The sequence below is a fragment of the Neoarius graeffei genome, chromosome 12 (genome assembly GCF_027579695.1).
Source record: "Neoarius graeffei isolate fNeoGra1 chromosome 12, fNeoGra1.pri, whole genome shotgun sequence".
NCBI classification, from domain to species: Eukaryota; Metazoa; Chordata; class Actinopteri; order Siluriformes; family Ariidae; genus Neoarius; species Neoarius graeffei.
The window spans coordinates 62522981-62546337 of NC_083580.1; the positions used below are offsets into that span (position 1 = coordinate 62522981).

A 23357-nucleotide genomic window follows, 5' to 3' on the forward strand; every position below is an offset into this window, starting at 1 on the left:
TTCCGTTCTTTGATGCAGTGACTCATTCAGTGCCTGCAGTCGATTATCCCACAGGACCCTTAAAACAAGCATTAAAGTATGTTTAAAAAAAAAATTGCGAGGAACGGAATTCAATGATGCTTTTATTTAATGTCTACAAAATTTTTTAACACTGGAAAAAAGGAACTAAATTTGACGTTTTAATTTTTTACAAAATTAACACCAAATGATCTAGTTCTAATCAGTTTGTAATTGTTATTAAAAGCAGAAATAGACTAGCATAAATTTTCTCTGTTTACATTTTTATATTCATTAAATTAAACAAAAAAAAAAGTTTAGTCCACTATATAAAGATGTATTAAAGGTCCCATGGCATGGTGGTTTGTTGATGCTTTAAACGGGCTCGTGGAGGTTTCCGGATGTTATATCCGCAGCCTTTCTCGAAATGAACCCTCAGCACGTAGATATAGCCTACTGGGAGAAAGCCCCATTTCAGCCCTTTTCCCAGTGCGTCGTTTTGCTAATGAGAAGCATGGAGGCGGGGAAGGGTAGAGGGTGGGGGAGGGCCATGGGGGGAGGGGGAGGGGCTTGACCAAGCTGCGGGCATGAGTGAGAGTGTTCGGAGTGGTAGTTTACGAACGTATAATACCCTAGGCTTGAACACGCACTCCATAACCAAAGAGGATAGAAGCAGCAACTACAGCAACATATCGCTTATCCAACAGAAGACATGCATTGCGGAGCAATAGTCAAACATAAGCTCATAAGTTAGTCAATTTCCAGACTAAACTCAGTTTAACAGAGCATGCTGCATGCTTTTTAGTTTTGTAGCGCAGAGTACCTGGCTAACTGCAGGAAGCGGTTAGCTGCACAGCTAATGTAGCCATTGCAAGGCTAACGCACCGATTTTAAAACACAGCAAAACGACTTAACAGTTATACACTTACTTGTTCGGTGTTTGTGGCTGATGCGGCAGGGATGCTTGGTACAGACCCAGGCTTCAGTGACAGTTGATGTGCAAAACCTGCCCTGTACTGTCCCAAGTTGTGGAAACATTCATCAGGAAAATGCTTCCAACAAACATACACCGTCTTAGGTAGACTCAACAGCGTATTATTGAAGTAAATAAAATTAAGCCACTGCGTCTTCAGGGGCTCTCCCGTCGGCAGTAAAAACAGACTCTTTTCTGTGTTGTCACATCCATGTACAGCGCAATTTCCATGTTTCGCTCGCTTAGGTGATGCCATGTTGTTGTGTCCTCTATGGTCTCCTCACTACAAAATTGAAGTGACGTATTTATGGTGGCAACTTTTGAGCTGGGCGGGCAATCCATACAGTGGGTGGGAATCCAGAGGGGGGGCGTGGGGATCATCTCCCTTGCTGATGTAGTAAAGGGAAGAGCCTATCAACGCGCCATTTTGACGCGCCATTCTCAAATGTTGACGAAGGGTGGGCATAGTTTGGTTTACACATTATGACATTTCTAGCCACTGGGGTGACTTAAGAAGGTCAGAGGAACTCATTTTAACGTTAAAAAACCTCAGAAAGTGAAAATTTCATGCCATGGGACCTTTAAAAGAAAGGTGACTGAGACACCTGTGAGCTAAAAGTGGATCACAGTGTGACCTTGTGATTAAATTTGTGAACTAATTTATCACAGTTTTGATGTTGTATTGCCATGCTAGCCAGCACTAGCAGAAATTCAGCAATATGTGGAACGTTCCGCTACAACACGAGTCCAGCGTCACTCAAGTTCATTCTCAGATATCGTGATTGGAACACGTGTCAAAGAATGTTTTTTCTAATTTTAAAATTTGTTTAGGGCGGCACGGTGGTGTAGTGGTTAGCGCTATCGCCTCACAGCAAGAAGGTCCTGGGTTCGAGCCCCGGGGCCGGCGAGGGCCTTTCTGTGTGGAGTTTGCATGTTCTCCCCGTGTCCGCGTGGGTTTCCTCCGGGTGCTCCGGTTTCCCCCACAGTCCAAAGACATGCAGGTTAGGTTAACTGGTGACTCTAAATTGAGCGTAGGTGTGAATGTGAGTGTGAATGGTTGTCTGTGTCTATGTGTCAGCCCTGTGATGACCTGGCGACTTGTCCAGGGTGTACCCCGCCTTTCGCCCGTAGTCAGCTGGGATAGGCTCCAGCTTGCCTGTGACCCTGTAGAAGGATAAAGCGGCTAGAGATAATGATTGGATGAGAAAATTTGTTTATAATGCATCATCATCATGATCTTTTACTTCCTGCTACTCCTGTACGTTAGGGGTCACCACAGCAGATCTGTTCCGCATATTTGATTTGGCATTAGTTTTACACCGGATGCCGTTCCTGATGCAGCCCTCCCCAGTCTATCCGAGCTTGGGACCGGCACTAAGTATGCACTGTCTTATACAACCCCAGTGGTTGGGTATTTTACGTAATCTGCATGTATTTGGACTGTGGGAGAAACCGGACCACCCAGAGGAAACTCACGTAGACACGAGGAGAACATGCACACTTCATGCAGAAAGATCCCCGTTAGCCATGAGGTTCGAACCCAGAACCTTCTTGCTGTGAGGCGACAGTGCTAACTACTAATGCTAACCATGCCACCCGTTTATAATGTATCTATCGTGAAAATATTATACTGTAAAACAACCTATAAATATGACTTTGTAGGCCAGATAAATGTGTGCTATGTATTAATTTCAATTTACACATCACAAATTCATGGCTGATTTTCTCCAAACTTGATTTTCTGTTCCAATGATGATGCCTTAAACATTTTCGCTCATGTCTCTGGATTGGCTGGACCAAATTTAACAAACGAAGCCTTTAATTTAAAGATAATGAAGTGTATACAGGGTTAGTCAAAATTATGTTAACGCTTAAATGGTACAGTAGAAACCATTTATTCATAAAATATACATCGTACGTGCAAGATGGTTTACAGGACGGTCTCAATCTCTTCGCCATCGTGTTCAACACGCAAAAACCAGCGAGCAACAGTACCATTTAAAGAATAATAAGAATAATCCATTAGCGTTAACATAATTTAGACTAACCCTGTATTTTGAATATCCAATAAAACTTTTTTTTTTGGACCAACTGGACATTGTGTGGTTCCACTCCCCATATGTAGTTTTTCCAGCCTTTGTTCTTTATGCAGCCCTGTTTATTATCTTCACTCGACCCTCTAGATATGACAGATTATGTAAACACGTCTCTGTTTACCTACAGCACAGCACAGGGAATGCAACTCCTATTTCAAGTTTGGAAGAGAGTCAAAACCATGAGTCACAAACGTCTGAGATACACCGGACCGCTGTTTAACACAAAACCGTTCTTTGTTGTTGCAGTCACTATGGCTCCTGTTGCGTTGTGTGTCTCCTCTAGACATTTTAAACAGAATTTGACATACGAGTGTATGTATTGCCGTGTCTGTTTTAAGCAATGATCGAAGAGTGCCGAATGTTCCCTGCAGGTAATAATAAAAAAATGAATAAAAAACAATATATTATCTGCACACGGGCTGAGGAACTTCTGCAGAAGTACTGATGAGGGGAGGAAAATGTAATTTCTTTTCTAGTCCTCCACATAAGATCAGGATGCACGGTACACTGTGAGAAAGGTGTTATCACAACACACGATTCAGACCAACTGGCTTCAGCTTTTCATGCCGTCACGTTCAAAATTGGTTGAATTAAATGCATCACGCAAGTGTGTTGGAATCATTCATCTAATTTCTGCTTTATGACTGTGCTTTCGGGGCATAATTCTATTAATTTCTGCTTATTTACACCGACTCAGTGTGTCCTCGTTTATTGTGTCTTATGTCTCGAGGGTTCTTAAACCTTTTGCAGGCAGGGACCTGTTTAACTGTGAAATGAATTCCATGGACCGCCGAAGCACACTTTTCTTTTATGAACATAATTCAGCTATGGGAATACAAGGCACATGATTTTTAAACATGTGCAGTAATAATCTTATTTGTTAGAGCCAAAAAGCTTTTTTTATTCCTGGACATTCCACCAGTATTGGATTCAAGTTGACATTATTTATAAGCCTAATTATTTGAGTTATTGAGGTTCAGATTAAACCTAGGGGCATAAAGAATGGGGAAAATCACTCCGACAATCTACAATACTGTTGCATTGGTTTACGAGCCGAGATCCAGTTTGAACCGATTGGAAATGGTTAAAGCATTATTGACGTGGAAAATCGATGCACACACCAATGAATGTACATTCCCCGGTTCGCACGAGTACACATCCCCAACGTAATGGTTTGGAAATACACTGGTTTCAATGAAAGCAGTTAATCTTGGTGAAAGCAAAATTCCTGCTTTGTATTGTATTGTACACATAATGATGTGTATCTTATCTAAAAGGAGGGGATTGACACAAGTAGTTAAACCCATTCAATTCAAATAATCATTTATTATTATTATTATTCTAATGAATATACAACCCCGATTCCAAAAAAGTTGGGACAAATTACAAATTGTAAATAAAAACGGAATGCAATAATTTACAAATCTCAAAAACTGATATTGTATTCACAATAGAACATAAACAACATATCAAATGTCGAAAGTGAGACATTTTGAAATTTCATGCCAAATATTGGCTCATTTTGAAATTTCAAATTTGCAAAAAGTTGGGACAGGGGCAATAAGAGGCTGGAAAAGTTAAAGGTGCAAAAAAGGAACAGCTGGAGGACCAAATTGCAACTCATTAGGTCAATTGGCAATAGGTCATTAACATGACTGGGTATAAAAAGAGCATCTTGGAGTGGCAGCGGCTCTCAGAAGTAAAGATGGGAAGAGGATCACCAATACCCCTAATTCTGCACCGACAAATAGTGGAGCAATATCAGAAAGGAGTTCGACAGTGTAAAATTGCAAAGAGTTTGAACATATCATCTACAGTGCATAATATCATCAAAAGATTCAGAGAATCTGGAAGAATCTCTGTGCGTAAGGGTCAAGGCCGGAAAACCATACTGGGTGCCCGTGATCTTCGGGCCCTTAGACGGCACTGCATCACATACAGGCATGCTTCTGTATTGGAAATCACAAAATGGGCTCAGGAATATTTCCAGAGAACATTATCTGTGAACACAATTCACCGTGCCATCCGCCGTTGCCAGCTAAAACTGTATAGTTCAAAGAAGAAGCCGTATCTAAACATGATCCAGAAGCGCAGACGTCTTCTCTGGGCCAAGGCTCATTTAAAATGGACTGTGGCAAAGTGGAAAACTGTTCTGTGGTCAGACGAATCAAAATTTGAAGTTCTTTATGGAAATCATGGACGCCGTGTCATTCGGACTAAAGAGGAGAAGGATGACCCAAGTTGTTATCAGCGCTCAGTTCAGAAGCCTGCATCTTTGATGGTATGGAGTTGCATTAGTGCGTGCAGCATGGGCAGCTTACACATCTGGAAAAACACCATCAATGCTGAAAGGTATATCCAGGTTCTAGAGCAACATATGCTCCCATCCAGACGACGTCTCTTTCAGGGAAGACCTTGCATTTTCCAACATGACGATGCCAAACCACATACTGCATCAATTACAGCATCATGGCTGTGTAGAAGAAGGGTCCGGGTACTGAACTGGCCAGCCTGCAGTCCAGATCTTTCACCCAGAGAAAACATTTGGCGCATCATAAAACGGAAGATACGACAAAAAAGACCTAAGACAGTTGAGCAACTAGAATCCTACATTAGACAAGAATGGGTTAACATTCCTATCCCTAAACTTGAGCAACTTGTCTCCTCAGTCCCCAGACGTTTACAGACTGTTGTAAAGAGAAAAGGGGATGTCTCACAGTGGTAAACATGGCCTTGTCCCAACTTTTTTGAGATATGGTGTCATGAAATTTAAAATCTCCTAATTTTTCTCTTTAAATGATACATTTTCTCAGTTTAAACATTTGATATGTCATTTATGTTCTATTCTGAATAAAATATGGAATTTATGTCCCAACTTTTTTGGAATCGGGGTTGTAATATTAAACAACTTTTGATAATGGTTAGTTGTGCTTCCACCATTACATTATATTTAAGGCATTTAGCAGACACACTTATCCAGAGCGACGTACAACATGCCCAGAGCAACCTGGGGAGCAGTTGGGGGGGGGTTACATGCCTTGCTCAAGGGCACTTCAGCCATTCCTACTGGTCCAAGGAATTCGAAGCATGGCTTCCCCACCACTCAAACAAAAATCCATTGAACCCCTCGGTATGTCTCCAGACACCACTTTCAGGACCATGGCTTTATCTTGCACATCTTTTTCTTTTCCTGTAGGATCCCAAGGCTCAGAGCAAGAAAGTGTCCAAGTTTAAGGAAGCAAAGAAAGCACAGAAGAGAAACTTCAAGGTGAACACCAAGAAGGTCTTCACTGAGGATGGAGAGGTTTGTGCAATTGTTTTTGGAGGTGTTCATCTCCATCAGACTAGTGAAGGAGCATGTCAGGTCATTTTGTAGTCCACTATCAAAGACACAAGATAAATATTAGGACGCGTGAAGTTTTGCTTTACTCTCCAGCACCGGTTTGATATTAAAAATACTTTCTTTTCTTAGGCTAAGTGTCAAAAACTAAACACCTGATTTGAATAAATTAATCAAATGATCAGTATTGCTCCATGCATTTGGTATCATCTAAACCATGAAAGGTGCAACTTGTCTGCTTTAAGAATTCAAAGCTGAAATATTGAAGACAGTTTGCATATAGTCTTGTATTCACTTACTTGAGATGCCACTGATCTGAAATCTAATATCAGATCCATGCCATCTTTCATAACAAGGATTTAGTATTGGTATTGTGCCATATGTAACTGTTAGACGTTTTTAATAAAAGAACATTTAAAAACTTAATTAAAATTATCTAGAGTCTAACCAAATAAAATAGGTTAACAATTTTAAGTCATTGATTTAAATGGTGACCTATCTTGGTCCCTGTTTATACCAAGTATTAAAGTGCGTCTTGGGTGATCCAATCACAAGTGGACATCGCCGTTTTTAACCCGTGTCTATCATCTTTCTCTAACGTGTCCAGCTGACCACTTGGATTCAGATTTCGTTCCTGCCTACATCACTTCTGTTAGGTCAGAGGGCCCCGTGCACAGTTGTTAAAAACGTTCAGCCTGCAACATGTCTTCATTCTTTTCTTGCACTCGAAGCATGTTTGAGTGTAGTGTGGCGCACACTCACCAAAACAACCACCACGTCCTGGATTAAGGACCGATTTTCCTGTTACGTCCTTGTCAGGGACGCATCGGTATTTACACTACAAAAGATATGTGGTCAGTGCGTCCCTGACTACCGCAGCATGTCATTTGAGTGAATGCGTTCAGAATGCGTCTTGGTGGTCTTTTACACTTGTATTTATCTCTGTCCATTTGTGATCCGATCACCCAAGACGCGTTTTAAAACAAAGTGTAAACAAGGCGTAGTACTCCTAATATTCAAGTAAGCATTGTTAAGAATTTTGGTAATATCGGCTGCAGGAGGTGCAGCAGTGGCCTCCGCTACAGAGGACTGTAGTGCCAGATGACGATGACGACGAGGACACAACAGGCATTAATGTGGAAGCAGCAAAAGAACGACTGCGCAGGGAGGACCAAGAGTTTGACAAGAAGGAATATAGCCGGAAGATTAAAGAGAAACACCGGGTAAGCCTTAACACTTTCCCCTTTATTACTGTTACAATTACAATCTCCGGTCTGATTGCATGGCTTGTTCTAAGCAATTTAAGGGATAGATTAATTTATCATAGTTACAGTTCTGCTTTAAGCTAGGGTCTGATTTACAGTGTGTTCTGACCGTATACTGACTCCTTCACATTTAAGCCTTACTTTAAAATTGATTCGATTATTTTTTTTTCCTCATCAATCTGCAGAAGAAACGCTCATTAAAAAGTGCAAGCATAAACAGGGTTTCATAGATATTCAGACCAATTATTCATCTTTTTGTTGATGGACCTTGGCAGTGATTAAATACCGCTTTAAATCTTCTTTGGTTAGATGTGATAAACACCACTCCTGGATTTTGAGGGCTTTTCCCATTGCTCCCAGCAGAACCTCTCAAGCTCAGTCAGGTTGGATGAGGAGTTGTGTTGTGTAGCTATTTTCAGGTCTCTCCAGAGAGGGGCCGCTTGGGGACTTTCAAAGATTTGTTCAGAACATTTTGTGTGTGTGTGAGAGAATCGATAGATTAAAGCGATGAGGAAAATGTGAAGGTGTCTGAGTATTTCCAAAAACACCAAACAGGGGTGAAAAAAAACCAGGCCTAAAATTAACTGGAGCAGAAATTGTTGCATGCATGTAAAACCAAGCTACTTATATTTGTTGTCAAAGAGTGATGCAACTTCCTGTGGTTTCATTAAGGGACCATCGGGTTAAATCCTGATGCTATCTTGGCTATTCAAGAAAGAGGGTTTGTTTTAAAACAGTGTTGCGTTTTATTTCACTTCCTTGTGATGCGGCACGGTGGTGTAAGTGGTTAGCAAGAAGGTTCTGGGTTCGAACCCAGCGGCCAGCAAGGGCCTTTCTGTGTGGAGTTTGCATGTTCTCCCCGTGTCTGCGTGGGTTTCCTCCGGGTGCTCCGGTTTCCCCTACAATCCAAAGACGTGCAGGTTAGGTTAATATGGGACGGCCTTGGGCTGAGGTGCCCTTGAGCGAGGCACCTAACTCCGAACTGCTCCCCGGGCGCTGTTAGCGTGGCTGCCCACTGCTCTGGGTATGTGTGCGTGCTCATTGCTCGTGTGTGTTCACTGCTTCAGATGGGTTAAATGCAGAGAGGAAATTTCACAAGTGTGTGATGAATCAAGTTGTGCTTTCTTTCTTCTTGTCTTTTACCTTTGTTAATACCAACACTGATAAATCTGCCAAACGGTATATCGCCTTATCCTGAAAAAGGAAAAATACTGTCCCTAATTCAAATATAACAGGGATTAGTTGCCATAGATACTTGAAAATGCTGATCAAGGAATTGCAACATAATTATTACTTTCATAGCATAAGTGTATAACTTCCCAACCTCTCGCTGTTGGCACAAAATACCTCTGCTTTGAAAATGAACTACCCAGCATTTTCCTTACACGCATTATACTAGGTTTTCTTTCTTGAAACAGAGCCAGTCTGATTTAACCACTGGGCAAGCTAAAAGCAGCCCTTCTCTTTGTGGCGCTCACATGTTGAGGCAGATGGGAATAGCTGAGATGCCGGTGTAGTTTGCACAGCATTGAGCTTCAGGCACTATAATGGAAGCAGGCTCTTGAGTTATTACTGCAGATGCAGCTTTATGATGAGTTTCTAAGTGATTTCTTTCCAGCAAGTTCATACACTTCGTGCCGTTCAAAGAAGTGGTGTGTCGTCGTCCCCCCGGCATCAGCAATTCTGTTCAGGTATTGAGAAGAGCGCCCAATTTCTGTCAACCAGGAGGAATTCACTTTTTTTTTTTTTTTATTGATCACTAAAGAAGCTCTGCAGTGAAGCGGCATGAAACAGTGTCTTCTGAATTTATTATCAAGAGCACATGAGCCTTGAATTCATAAGTCCAATTTGTCACAACCTTATTCCATTTTCTCAAAGCCTAAAACCTCTTGGTCAGTCTAACTCGAAGATGGGGCAGCGGCTGTGAACAAATCCAGTTCCTATTCATTCTGCTTACTTCATTCCTGACCCCGGCAGACATGAAGAATGGATCTGAGAATAGCTTTTCTGAATGGAGTCACAGGTGCTTCTCCTGCATGGCAATTAAAACATCATCAGTCTTGCCTAAGCACTGGTTGACATGGGGTTTGCTTTCTCCTCCTGAACAACGTCACTCATGTCTTTACAGCTAGGAATTACATTTCTCATCTCATCTCATTATCTCTAGCCGCTTTATCCTGTTCTACAGGGTCGCAGGCAAGCTGGAGCCTATCCCAGCTGACTACGGGCGAAAGGCGGGGTACACCCTGGACAAGTCGCCAGGTCATCACAGGGCTGACACATAGACACAGACAACCATTCACATTCACACCTACGGTCAATTTAGAGTCACCAGTTAACCTAACCTGCATGTCTTTGGACTGTGGGGGAAACCGGAGCACCCGGAGGAAACCCACACGGACACGGGGAGAACATGCAAACTCCACACAGAAAGGCCCTCGCCGGCCACGGGGCTCGAACCCGGACCTTCTTGCTGTGAGGCGACAGCGCTAACCACTACACCACTGTGCCGCCTGGAATTAAATGTTTTTTAATTAATTATTTTTAAAAAAAAAATATATATATATATATATATTTTTGTATTCAGGCCTTTTGTTGTGCCTTGGAAAAGAAAGAAGCAACGTGTGCGGCCATTTTTGCATTAGCCTCATTTTAATCTGAACATTTATTACTGTTTCTATTGTCAGTGTTCACTACAACCTTCCGGTAACTGGTCAACTCTACTGGCATTCAGGGGCGCAGATACGTTTTTTGAACTGGGGGGGGACAAAGCTGCCAGCAAACCAACCACAACATGTGTTGTGCAAGGAATATACTCTGATGCCTCAGGGCAGCAACATTACTCAGCTAAGACAAAAAAACCATCACTCCTTCATCCCTGCAACCGTTAGCTTAGGCCTACTAATAAATAAAGAGTAGGAATAGAGCACACCTGTGATGTCTGGTGCTCTCATGTGCTATTTACCACTGACACAGCAGGATGTCATGTGGGTTGAATGTGTGTGTGTGTGTGTGTGTGTGTGTGTGTGTGTGTGTGTGTGTGTGTGTGTGTGTGTGTGTGTTTCCTTATGAAGTTTCCTTATGAAACAATATGCTCGCTGAAATTATGGCAGGGAACGCCAGATTAAACATTAAAACTGCCTTCTGAGCACTGTATCTACAGGCTGCCACCGAAAGAAGGAGGCTACCAGAAAGGCATCTCTACTCCGTACGATTTTACTTTCACTACGACATTACTTTGAACAGGCTATCAAAAAATTGCAAGGTGATGTGATAAAGTAAGGCACAGTTTACTTACAGTTGTTGTTTTTTGAAAAAAACGATGCAATCGTTTTCTGCCTTTTCGGTTTGGCACCCTTCATCATGCCATGTTGGGGTCCTGAACTAGGAGCTGTCCCCGATATGCCTGTCAAACTTGTTGTGGATAACCATAGCAACCAAGCTCGAGCTCGCAACCTGTGCAGTCTGCGCAGCTCAACCAACCGAATATCAGTCTTTGTTTTGTTTTATGTGAGTTGTTGCAACTATGTATGTACTGCTGTGCACCTCAATAAACCGAATGGTAATTAGTCTTTTGATTTTTCCGTGAGGTTTGCCTTATGCAAAGAAAGACAGCATAGACGTTTTTTCCTCCCTATAAGTGGGGGGGACCGAACGAGGTGAATTTAAATCTGGGTGGGACGAATCCCCCCCCGTCCCCCCCTCTATCTGCGCCCGTGCTGGCATTGGCATTGAAAGTCATAGCTGAGCTCATGGAAACTGGCTTTATTGGACAAATGGAAGCTTAATGTAATTTACAAGGTTTCAGCATTAATCATTTATATTAATCACTGCTTTGTAAGGACGTGCATGCCTTATGGACTTGAAGGATTTATGCTACATTCAAATCTGATTGTGTGCTTAGAGTGTTTGTGAATATTCCACATAAATGGCAGACTTGTGCTGTTCATTTTGTAAACCTTGGTAATCAAAATATTTTGAATATTCAGAATTTATAATTCTGAACATTTAAAAATAAACAAATTTAAATTAAAAAATTTACATTAATAAAGCTAAATCTGTGGAAGTTGTTAGTGGTCAATACTTGGTATAATCCACTTTTTTTTATTTTTATTTACCAACACATCTGAGCAAAATATTTATGTTCCCAATATTTTCTTTTGCTTCCACTGTAATTTTGCCTTGCATTGCATTTAAATTAAATACTTTTTAGCTCATCTGGCCGCAGGCCAGGCCAGATGAGCTTATGCGATCACGCGTTGTCTATCTACAATTTATGAAAACCGCTGCTATTCCTCCTACAGTGAAAGGTAAGCTGGATAAGACAGTAGTGAGACCAGCTGTGATGTATGGATTGGAGACTGTCCCCTTAACGAAGAGACAGGAGGCAAAGTTGGAGGTGGTGGAGTTGAGGATGTTAAGGTTTGCGATGGAAGTGACAAGGTTGGACAGGATAAGGAACGAGCATATCAAAGGGACAGCACATGTGGAGAGCTTGGGAATTAAGCTAAGAGAGATGAGACTGAGATGGTATGGGCACATCCTGAGAAGAGATGCAGAGCATGTTGGAAGGAGAATGTTGAGGATGGAGCTGCTAGGCACACGAAAACGAGGAAGGCCAAAGAGGAGATACATGGATGTGGTGAGAGAGGACATGAAAGTAAGTGGCAGGTGTGGTAGAGAAGGATGCGGAAGACGGAGCAATGGAGACAAAAGAGCCGCTGTGGCGACCCCTAATTGGGAGCAGCCAAAAGAAGCTGCTGCTATTCCATATACAGGATCGATCAGATTTCGATCAAACTCACATATGGTGTCCTCAGGTGGGTGTGCATAAAAGTTGTCAAGATGGTGGTGCCACCTGTCATATTTACGATTTTATCCCCTTTGGACACAAGGAAAAATGCTATGGAACTTCATGTGTACAACTGTACACATTATGTCTGAGGGGGATATGGATGTCTGAAATTTTTGAGTGACTCGTCACATTAAACGCTACTCTTCGTAAACTGCTGGGATGTTTTCACTGAAACTCACCCAGAAGACTCTAAAGACATGTTCCAACAAGAATTGTTCACCAGGTGGTGCCACCTGCCATAGATGAGGCTACACAGGGGTAACATGCCATTTCACAAAAATCACTACTCCACCCACAGGAGTGATCGGATTTCAAACTCGCACACAACAACAGTGGCTGGTATGAGCTACAGCCTCATTGAGCCTATTTTTACCATGAATCATTAGCCATCTTATGCTCATCATCCCAGTTTCCCAGTTGCGTAGTAACAGGGTTCTCATGGCTTTAACCACTTGAACACTGATGATATTGGGTGTTTGCTGTTCATGTTGAAAGCATGGATTTCATTTCCATCCAGTTAGACATGCCATCATGGCTGTGCTTGAAATGGCCCCCTACTTGCTCACTCGTCCCCATATAGAAAAATCCAGGAGCGCTACATAGAACACCATTATCGACAGCAGAACTGTTGCTCAGGGCTTTGCTCATCACTCTGCAACACATTCAATCATCCGCACACATGCCATTGGCTAACTCGATATCCACATAATAATTTGACCTGTATCAAACCTAAGCAAAATAAATGAACCAAGACGACTATAAAAACGTGACAAAAATGATTGTACAAAAAGGAGTATTATGTGTATTTTGTAAGAAATCTGGCTGTGTTTGCTGTATTCCTCAGTGAAGGTGTGCGCAAATGAAACTGAACAGCGCAGTGCATTAAGGATATTTGATGTATTTAATTAGACGGGTTGTGGACACCTCCCCCCCCCCTTCCTTTTTAATTAATTAATTTATTTATTTTTTAAGCTGGTTCTAGCTAACCAGGGTTTTTACAGGAGTATTCCATGGCCAGTAAAAGTGCATTATGGATTTCAAAGGAAAAATGCAGTGAACACTTAAGTTATAATACTATAAATTAAAACTATATTGTGAATAGGACATAACTTTTTGGATACAGACACATGACCAGAACAAATGATTTACATCTGGAAACAATACAGTCACACAGAATGTCACAGAAACCAGACTAGACTACATCAACGGGCTCGTCTAAAGCCTAGGTCACAACCGGACGTACGATTTTTTTGGCCGTGCGATTTTTGGCGTTTCCCAAATCGCTGCGTTTTTTTTTTTTTTTTTTTGTTCGTGGAGAAAGACGCACGTTGACTGTAAGTTTGTCTTGCAACCTGGAAAAAACGTAAGCGCCCATAGAGTGAGTTTGACATGACAAAGAACCTCTGCGGCCAGTCTACGGCTCGAAAATCAGCACGTCACACGCGCGACCTCTGTGCGTTTCTTGCGTTTTTTTGCACGTAGACCGGCCATAGGAGCACATACGGCCGGTTGTGACCGAGGCTTAAGGTGCTGAGGTAGGTTTTTTTTTTTTTTTTTCTTTCATCATCTCTTTTTATTGAAGCTTTTTCATCATGGTACAAAAATGCGCACACAAAAACAAAAGAACAAACAAACCGCAGAGGACATCATATACATCACTGTACCAAACTAAATAATCATATATCTGTATTAAAATAATTTATGAAGGACTGCCAAGTTGAGTAAAAAACACTAGATTTCCCCTTCAATGAATATTTAATTTTCTCCAATTTTAAATGTCCCAAAATATCTTTCATTAAGGCCAGGGGGTGTTTCTGCTTCCAACATAATAAAATCAGTCTCCGTGCCATTAAAGTCACAAAACCGATCATTCTATCCTGCGTGTCCGACAGTTGTACAGCAACCGGCCTCACACCAAATAGAGCCAAAACTGGGTCTGGCTTGATCTGTTTTTTCAAAATTTTGGAAAGGGTTTGGAAAATAGTGTTCCAATATGTTATAATGTATGGGCAATTCCAAAACACATGTGCTAGTGAGGCCGGTCCCAGTGTGGTGCTGAGGTAGTTTAAGCATTTTTTTTTTTTTTAAATAAAAATACCTGCCACATTCATGTGCCTTATGATATTATCTCATCTCATTATCTGTAGCCGCTTTATCCTTCTACAGGGTCGCAGGCAAGCTGGAGCCTATCCCAGCTGACTACGGGCGAAAGGCGGGGTACACCCTGGACAAGTCGCCAGGTCATCACAGGGCTGACACATAGACACAGACAACCATTCACACTCACATTCACACCTACGGTCAATTTAGAGTCACCAGTTAACCTAACCTGCATGTCTTTGGACTGTGGGGGAAACCGGAGCACCCGGAGGAAACCCACACGGACACGGGGAGAACATGCAAACTCCGCACAGAAAGGCCCTCGCCGGCCCCGGGGCTCGAACCCGGACCTTCTTGCTGTGAGGCGACAGCGCTAACCACTACACCACCGTGCCGCCCCCTTATGATATTATATGCGGGTCTTTTACTCCACAGTGGCTTTGTCTGGAAAAAGTACTACTCAGGGCGACACGGTGGTGTAGTGGTTAGCGCCGTCGCCTCACAGCAAGAAGGTCCGGGTTCGAGCCCCATGGCTGGCGAGGGCCTTTCTGTGTGGAGTTTGCATGTTCTCCCCGTGTCCGTGTGGGTTTCCTCTGGGTGCTCCGGTTTCCCCCACAGTCCAAAGACATGCAGGTTAGGTTAACTGGTGACTCTAAATTGACCGTAGGTGTGAATGTGAGTGTGAATGGTTGTCTGTGTCTATGTGTCAGCCCTGTGATGACCTGGCGACTTGTCCAGGGTGTACCCCGCCTTTCGCCCGTAGTCAGCTGGGATAGGCTCCAGCTTGCCTGCGACCCTGTAGAACAGGATAAAGCGGCTACAGATAATGAGATGAGAGAAGTACTACTCAGAGTAACATTTAACTTCTGTGGATGATAAATCCAGCCTAAATATTTCATTTGTATTTACAGTGCCTTGCAAAAGTATTCATCCCTCTTGGTGTTTGTCATATTTTGTTGTATTACAAGCTGAAATTAAAATCTATTTCTGGAGGGTTCACACCGTTTGATTTACACAACATGCCTACAACTTTAAAGGTGCAAATTGTTGTTTTATTGTGACACAAACAATAAGGTGGAAAAAAAAAATCTGGAGTGTGCATATGTGTGTGTGTGTGTGTGTGTGTGTGTGTGTATGTATATATGTGTATATATATATATATATATATATATATATATATATATATATATATATATATAATTATTCTCCCCCCCCCCCCCCCCCCCCCCCCCAAAAAAAAAAGTGTCAATACTTTGTAGAGCCACCTTTTTCTACAATTACAGCTGCAAGTATCTTTTACAGCTGCAAGTATCTTGGGGGTATGTCTCTATTAGCTTAGCACATCTAGCCACAGGGATTTTTGCCCATTTCTCAAGACAAAACTGCTCCATCTCCTTCAAGTTACATGGGTTGTGTTTATGTACAGCAATCAAGTTATGCCACAGATTCTCAATTGGATTGAGGTCTGTGCTTTGATTAGGCCATTCCAAGACATTTAAATGTTTCCCTTTAAACCACTCCAGTGTAGCTTTAGCAGTATGTTTAGGGTCATTGTCCTGCTAGACTGTGAACCTTCGTCCCAGTCTCAAACCTCTGGCTGACTCAAACAGGTTTTCTTCCAGAATTGCCCTGTATTTGGTGCCATCCATCTTTCCTTCAGTCCTGATCAGCTTTCCTGTCCCTGCAGATGGAAAAACATCCCCACAGCATGATGCCGCCGCCACCACCATGCTTCATTATAGGGATGTTGTTCTCATGGTGTTGGGTTTGTGCCAAAGATGGCATTTCCCATGATGGCCAAAAAGTTCAATTTTTGTCTCATTTGACCAGAGAATCTTCTTCCATGTGTTTGGGGAGTCTGCCACATGCTGTTGGGCAAATATATATTTTTTCAATTATTATTATTATTTTTTATTTTTTTAAGCAATGACACTTTTTCTGGCCACTCTTCCATAAAGCCCCACTCTGTGGAGTGTATGGCTTAAAGTGGCCCTATGGACAGATACTCCCATCTCCGTTGTGGATCTTTGCAGCTCCCTCAGCATTATCGTTGGTGTCTTTGTTGCATCTCTGATTAATGCCCTCCTTGCCCGGTCTGAGAGTTTTAGTGGGTGGCCTTCTCTTGTCAGGTTTGTAGTGGTGCCATATTCTTTCCATTTTGCTATAATGGATTTAATGGCGCTCCCTGGGATATTCAAAGTTTGGGATATTTTTTATGACCCAACCCTGATCTATACTTCTCCACAACTTTGTCTCTGACATGTTTGGAGGCTCCTTGGTTCTCATGTTGCTTGCTTAGGGTTGAGTCAGGGTCCCTCCAGAACAGGTTGATTCATACAGACATCATGTGATGAATCATGTGACACTGATTGCACACAGGTGGATCTTAATCAACTAATTACGTGGCTTATGAATTGGTTGGACCAGCTCTTATTTAGGGGTTTCATATGAAAGGGGTGAATACTTATGTACACTCCAGATTTCGGTTTTGTTTTGTTTTTTCATCTTATTGTTTGCGTCACAATAAAAAAAAAAAGCAATGGTGCACCTTTAAAGTGGTACGGTAGGCATCTTGTGTAAACCAAATGGTGCTAACCCTCCAGAAATCCATTTTAATTCCATCTTGTAATGCAACAAAACAGGACAAACACTAAGGGGGATGAATACTTTTGCAAGGCACTGTACATCCTGTTAGTGATGTGAAGCCGTAATCCAATAATTTATCAATTTGTACACAATAATCATATCCGATCCACTCGACTTAGTAGTCTGGAGACTAATGCTGCCTTTCTTCTCATCGCTCCTCCTGAAAGTTTCTGGATGAAGTGCAGAGCTTAATTAAACTTGTAGACAGCCCCCCCCCCTTTTTCACTCTCACAGATCCAAACAACACCTCATGAATTTGAGCTAATCCAAGTCAGTTTTATAACACTGATCCGGTTGCTTTGTGGCTGCAGCTTGTAATCTACAATACACCAAGAGCATCGCAAATCAGATATTTATGGATATTCGTGGCACATACGTTCTCTCAGCCTAAAAGCTTTTTCATCACTCTGTGTATTGGATATGCATAACTATATATCAGTATTCACCGGTCCAAAAACAAGATTTATCCATACAGATCATTTAGAGTCATACCTATTCCCCCCCCCCCCCCACCCCCCCCCCCCGCCCCCCATCATCCACATCCCAAATGGTTTTAGGTATATCGAGACTGATGGAGCAATTTCTCCATGAGCGGGTGCTTTACATTTTTAAAGAAATTAAAAGCTCATGAAATACAACCGTTACTGCCGTCTATCTATCTTCAGTTCTAGCACTTCAGCGGTTCTAGTGTTTGCTACTTTAATAGCCCATTTACCTTTCAGCCCTCTGCATCAGAGGCGGCAGTTTACTTGAGAACATTCAGTTCCGTATTGCTTTGTCGTCATCTCCTCCTTTCTGAAGGTCATGTCCAGTTTCCATCAGTCAACCCTGTCTCCCACACTTTGTCATTCCTTACCTTTCTCTGTTATTGGTCTTTTTCTGGTTTCTTCATCCAGCACAGCTGCATGTAGTTTTACTCTTTAAAGTGCCATTCCACCATTGGATGTATTCTTTGGCATAAAATACAATATATTTTATGACAACATGACTAGACAGAGAAATCTTTTAGCTTCAGAATGATATATCAAACACAATTTTTTGACAACGACAAGTATATTAATTTTGCGACCAAAGTCACCTACCCTTTTAATTTCCGCGCGGTAGTGAAACGTGATGTCATCGGTAGGTTCCCCTTCTTGTGTACCACGTGTCGGTCTATTTTTAGACCAGGAAACCCCCAAAGTGAGAGAGTCATTTCTCCTCGTATATGGGGGCCAAAAAAATTGCGAAAAATTGAGTTAATCTTTCAGTTAGCTAGATTTATTGGTATTAGCTAGATTTATTGGTATTAGCTAGATTTATTGGTATTATTTTTATCGCGTTCTATCCGCCATTGCTGATATGTGCCACGTCACGTGGTACACAAGAAGGGGAACCTGCCGATGACATCACGCGCGGAAATTAAAAGGGTAGGTGACTTTGGTCGCAAAATTAATATACTTGTCGTTGTCAAAAAATTGTTTGATATATCATTTTGAAGCTCAAAGATTTCTCTATCTAGTGATACCATTTATATATGTTGTCAAAATATATTGTATTTTATGCCAAAGAATACATCCAATGGTGGAATGGCACTTTAAGCCTCGGTCGCAACCGGTGTTCTGATAAACTGTCCTACACGTCAATGTGTCCTACAAAGCCCCACTGCGCATGCGCAGAGCACAAAATGTCATTTCTTGGCATTTGAACAGATTTTTGTACTACATCAGCTGTGCTATAAACGGTGCAGGTTAATGGTGTGCATTCAATCTTTCCTACTTAATCTAACACATAATGCTGATTTCTAACCATTGCGTGAGTCTTGCAATACATCTGAAATATCTCCCCTTCACGATCTTCCACCAAAGCGCTTCAACTTCTGACCTATCTGATCAGCTGTTGTAGTTGCTCTACACCCTACTCGTCCTTCAAAGCCCCACTGATGTCAGAACATCCTGCATTCATTTATTAATGTAGAAGCATATTCTGATGGGGTTAGGAGTTGTGAGAACGTCCTGCAGCGTCATTTGAATTGTAATAACATCCTACACTCATTTTAATAGAGCAAATGGTACTTGTGAATAGTGACAAAAAAAACCTATTAATTCTACATATTCTGACAGGGTCAACTGAAGAGTCAGAGCGTCCTAGATTCATATGAATGTAAAAGCATATTCTGACGGAGTCGTTTGAATTGTCAGAACGTCCTACATTCATATGAATTCTGACAGGGTTGGTGGACGTTGTATCAATGTAGAAGCATGTTCTTTGCAGAGGGAGAAACCGCCAACTATGACTAAAAGTTAAAGTTGAATCACACTGTAGGATTTCCTGCAATGTAGGACTGCTCGACAGACATGTCTGACATCCCCTCCTACCGTAGGACGCTTTGCGGATGTAGGACCGTTTATCAGAACACTGGCCATACGTGCTCCTACGGCCGGTCTATGTGCAAGAAACGCACGGAGGGCGCGCGTGAAATGCACGGAGGGCGCGCGTGTGACGTGCTGATTTTCGAGCCGTAGACTGGCCGCAGAGGTTCTTTGTCATGTCAAACAAACTCTACAGGCGCTTACGTTTTTTTTCAGGTTGCAAGACAAACTTACGGTCAACGTGCGTCTTTCTCCATGAACAAAAAAAACGCAGCGATTTGGGAAACGCCAAAAATCGCACGGCCAAAAAATCGTACGTCCGGTTGTGACCTAGGCTTTAGTGTGACTGGTATCAAAGTCCTTCCCACGCCATGTGGCGCATAGGGCGCCGCCGATCTCCATTTTTGTAGCCCTCAGCCTCTCGCCTACTGTATTACATAGCTAGGGTTAGGGCTAGTCCTCTGGTAACCGCAAGAGTTTGACTCCCCACTCACATCTGTATTGCAGCGTGTCTTGCCAGACGGCAGTAGGTACCATTTTTATGATTGTCTTTGGTATGACCCGACTGTGAGTAGAACTCGTGATCTCCTGATCGAGAGGCAGACACGCTAAACACTAGGCCAACTCGCGGTTTTAGTGTGACTGGTATGTTTGTGTCCATATCATTCTCTGCTTACGTAAGGGCACTAGAGTGTAGGGCTTGTGTTGGCTTCAGCTTCAGTGCAGTTTCTCAATCTGTTTTGTGTGTTCCAAACAGGAGAAAAGGCTGAAGGAGAAGGCGGCGCGAAGAGAAGCAAGCAGACGGGCTAAAGAGGTGAGTTAGAGCTTCAGCACCATCAAACCTGGAGACTGGATTGCACTGGGGTAATGATATAAACTGATTGTTCCTTCTATTATAATTCAATAATTGCCAAATTAAGAGTTAAACGGAATAATCAGAGTTCAAATTGTGTCTCAGCTGAAATGAGTATTTTTAAAAGCCCTTTTTTTTCCCCTCACAGTCAAATGCTGGCACATGAAAAGAGGTTATCAGACCTTAAACCTGAAATTTTGAGTATGAGTCACACTAATAGTGGGGTGTCCTTAGTATGCAGCCTGTCAACAGACAACCCATAATTTTGCACTGGCAGCTGTCGTGTGTCCACTCTCTCCCCACTTGGGGGTATCTCAGCCCACATCCATATGGAAATGCAGCTGCTCATTCAGTTGCCTTCTGATCAATGCTGAGACGCTTCATTATTCATCACCCCCACGCCACCAAATAGAGAAGTCCCTTGGCACTCGTCCCAGCCCAGCACAAAATCAAATCCCTACCCTGCCTCAGCATTCAGTGTGCTCGTCCAATTTTCCTTGTTCTGAGCTCGGGGGGATCATTACACCTGTAAATGAAGTCACTACAAATGTAGCAGGGAAGAGATTCATTTTAATGGAGACCTCTGCTAGAGATGGGTAATACAAGCGCAATTTTAGATAATGGTGCGCATCACAGTGCATGCAGTTTTATGGAAAATTAAAAATGAAGGCTAAAAGGTTCTTTTGACTTGCATTTAATCAACTTACTTGAGTCTTAGAAATGCACAAGGATTTTGTGCATCATGTCATATTACAAGGCCACATTATGGGGTTTTTCGTCATGTGCTTTTAATGCGTATGTTGAAAATGCAAATAAATTCTGAATGGAAAAACCTGAGATGGAAAATTTGGTGCATTCATAAGAGAAGATGTGAAAAAGGAATGGAACTAGGGTGGGTGTGTGTGTGTGTGTGTGTGTGTGTGTGTGTGTGTTTTTTAAATGACATAAATGTGAAGTAAATCATGTCTCAGTACTATATCTAGAGATCTAAACATAAACATAGCTGGTGCATTCATGCACTGGACAGACAAAGAAACAAGTGTTTTTTGTTTGTTTTTTTTCTACTTCTTGATTTAATCAATGAAATCTACACCGACTATCTCTGTGACCCAGGCCAGGATAAAGCGGTTACTGAAAATGAATGAATGAACCTGTATTATCGAATCTAACCATTACATTGCTGTTCCATACACAGATTCCTTTGCGTTTCCTTTTGCTTACTTTTTTACACCGTCAGAGATGTCCACAAGCGCCAGTGACTGGCGGTTTTCTCTGCCTACACAGGCAGTATGCGCCAGGAAAAAAAAAAAACAAAAAAAACTTGCCTTTCAATGTTGAAGTGATTTTTATATCATATAATGCAAATCCAATTATTCTACCACGAAATTGCGCTCTGCTTGGCTGAGCTGGCCCACATGACCATGCCATAGCGTATGTAGTTGTGTTACAGAGCCAGGCAGCGTACTACAGAGGGAAACTGAGAAAGCCAAGCACACATACAGTGGTGCTTGAAAGTTTGTGAACCGTTTAGAATTTTCTATATTTCTGCATAAATATAGCCTAAAACATCATCAGATTTTCACACAAGTGCTAAAAGTAGATAAAGAGAACCCAGTTAAACAAATATTATACTTGGTCATTTATTTATTGAGGAAAATGATGCAATATTACGTATCTGTGAGTGGCAAAAGTATGTGAACCTCTAGGATTAGCAGTTAATTTGAAGGTGAAATGAGGTGTTTTCAATCAATGGGATGACAATCAGGTGTGAGTGGGCACCCTGTTTTATTTAAAGAACAGGGATCTATCAAAGTCTGATCTTCACAACACATGTTTGTGGAAGTGTATCATGGCACGAACAAAGGAGATTTCTGAGGACCTCAGAAAAAGCGTTGTTGATGCTCATCAGGCTGGAAAAGGTTACAAAACCATCTCTAGAGAGTTTGGACTCCACCAATCCACAGTCAGACAGGTTGTGTACAAATGGAGGAAATTTAAGACCATTGTTACCCTCCCCAGGAGTGGTCGACCAACAAAGATCACTCCAAGAGCAAGGCGTGTAATAGTCGTCGAGGTCATATTTATGGACTTGTGTGAAAATCTGATCAATTATTTTTTATTTATTTATTTTTTTTAAGCCGGCAACTTAAACTTTTCTGGAAAACTCTGATCATGAAATATTTGAATTGGAGCCCAACTATTATCTATATTCAGTTACATACTGCTTTAAACATCTCCGTATCCTTCAGGATGCATAGCATTAAATCCCAAAACCAAAGAAAAAAAAAAAACACCACATTGGTTGCAAACAGCTGAAGATGTAGTTATTAGAACTTTTCAAGGTTGCCATAAAAGCATGGGTTACAAATCCGTTTAAACTCCATAAATTTGTTTTTAAAAAATGTTTTACATTTTATATTTTCATTAACTGTAAATGAAACAAACCAGAGAACAAATGCCCAGGAAGCTTTATAGTCCGTTATTATAGTCATAAGCTTTATAGGCAGAATGAAAGACAGACAAAGAGACGGGGCTGGAGAATGAAAGACAGATAGACAGACAAAGAGACGGGGATGGAGAATGAAAGACAGACAGGCAGACAAAGAGACGGGGATGGAGAAAAACAGATGAACAATAAACAGGTGGAGAGAGATGTAGAGAGAGACTGATGGAAGAGAGAGACTGACAGAAAAAGTGAAAGGGAATCACAGTGTGTGTGTGAGGGAGAGAGAGAGCTGGAAAGAGAAACCTAGGGGAAGAAAAATATTTATATCATAAAAGCCTCTTCCAGTAGTGTTGGCTTTTGACGCGAGTTGTCAGTTCAGCTCTGATCATGTGACACGAGGAATTAATCAGAGACGTCACTAATACTGTAATTGTG

General features: G+C 41.9%; 1 protein-coding gene across 2 annotated transcripts in view; it reads left to right on the plus strand.

The window, feature by feature from the left end:
* ddx10 (DEAD (Asp-Glu-Ala-Asp) box polypeptide 10) overlaps positions 1-23357 on the plus strand; it is a 112889-nt gene that overhangs the window by 69553 nt on the left and 19979 nt on the right. For both annotated transcript variants that reach the window (XM_060936161.1, XM_060936162.1), the window contains exons 14-16: positions 6263-6370; positions 7465-7629; positions 20381-20437. In XM_060936161.1, coding sequence (XP_060792144.1) covers positions 6263-6370; positions 7465-7629; positions 20381-20437 — 330 coding nt within the window. The remainder of the gene's footprint in view (positions 1-6262; positions 6371-7464; positions 7630-20380; positions 20438-23357) is intronic.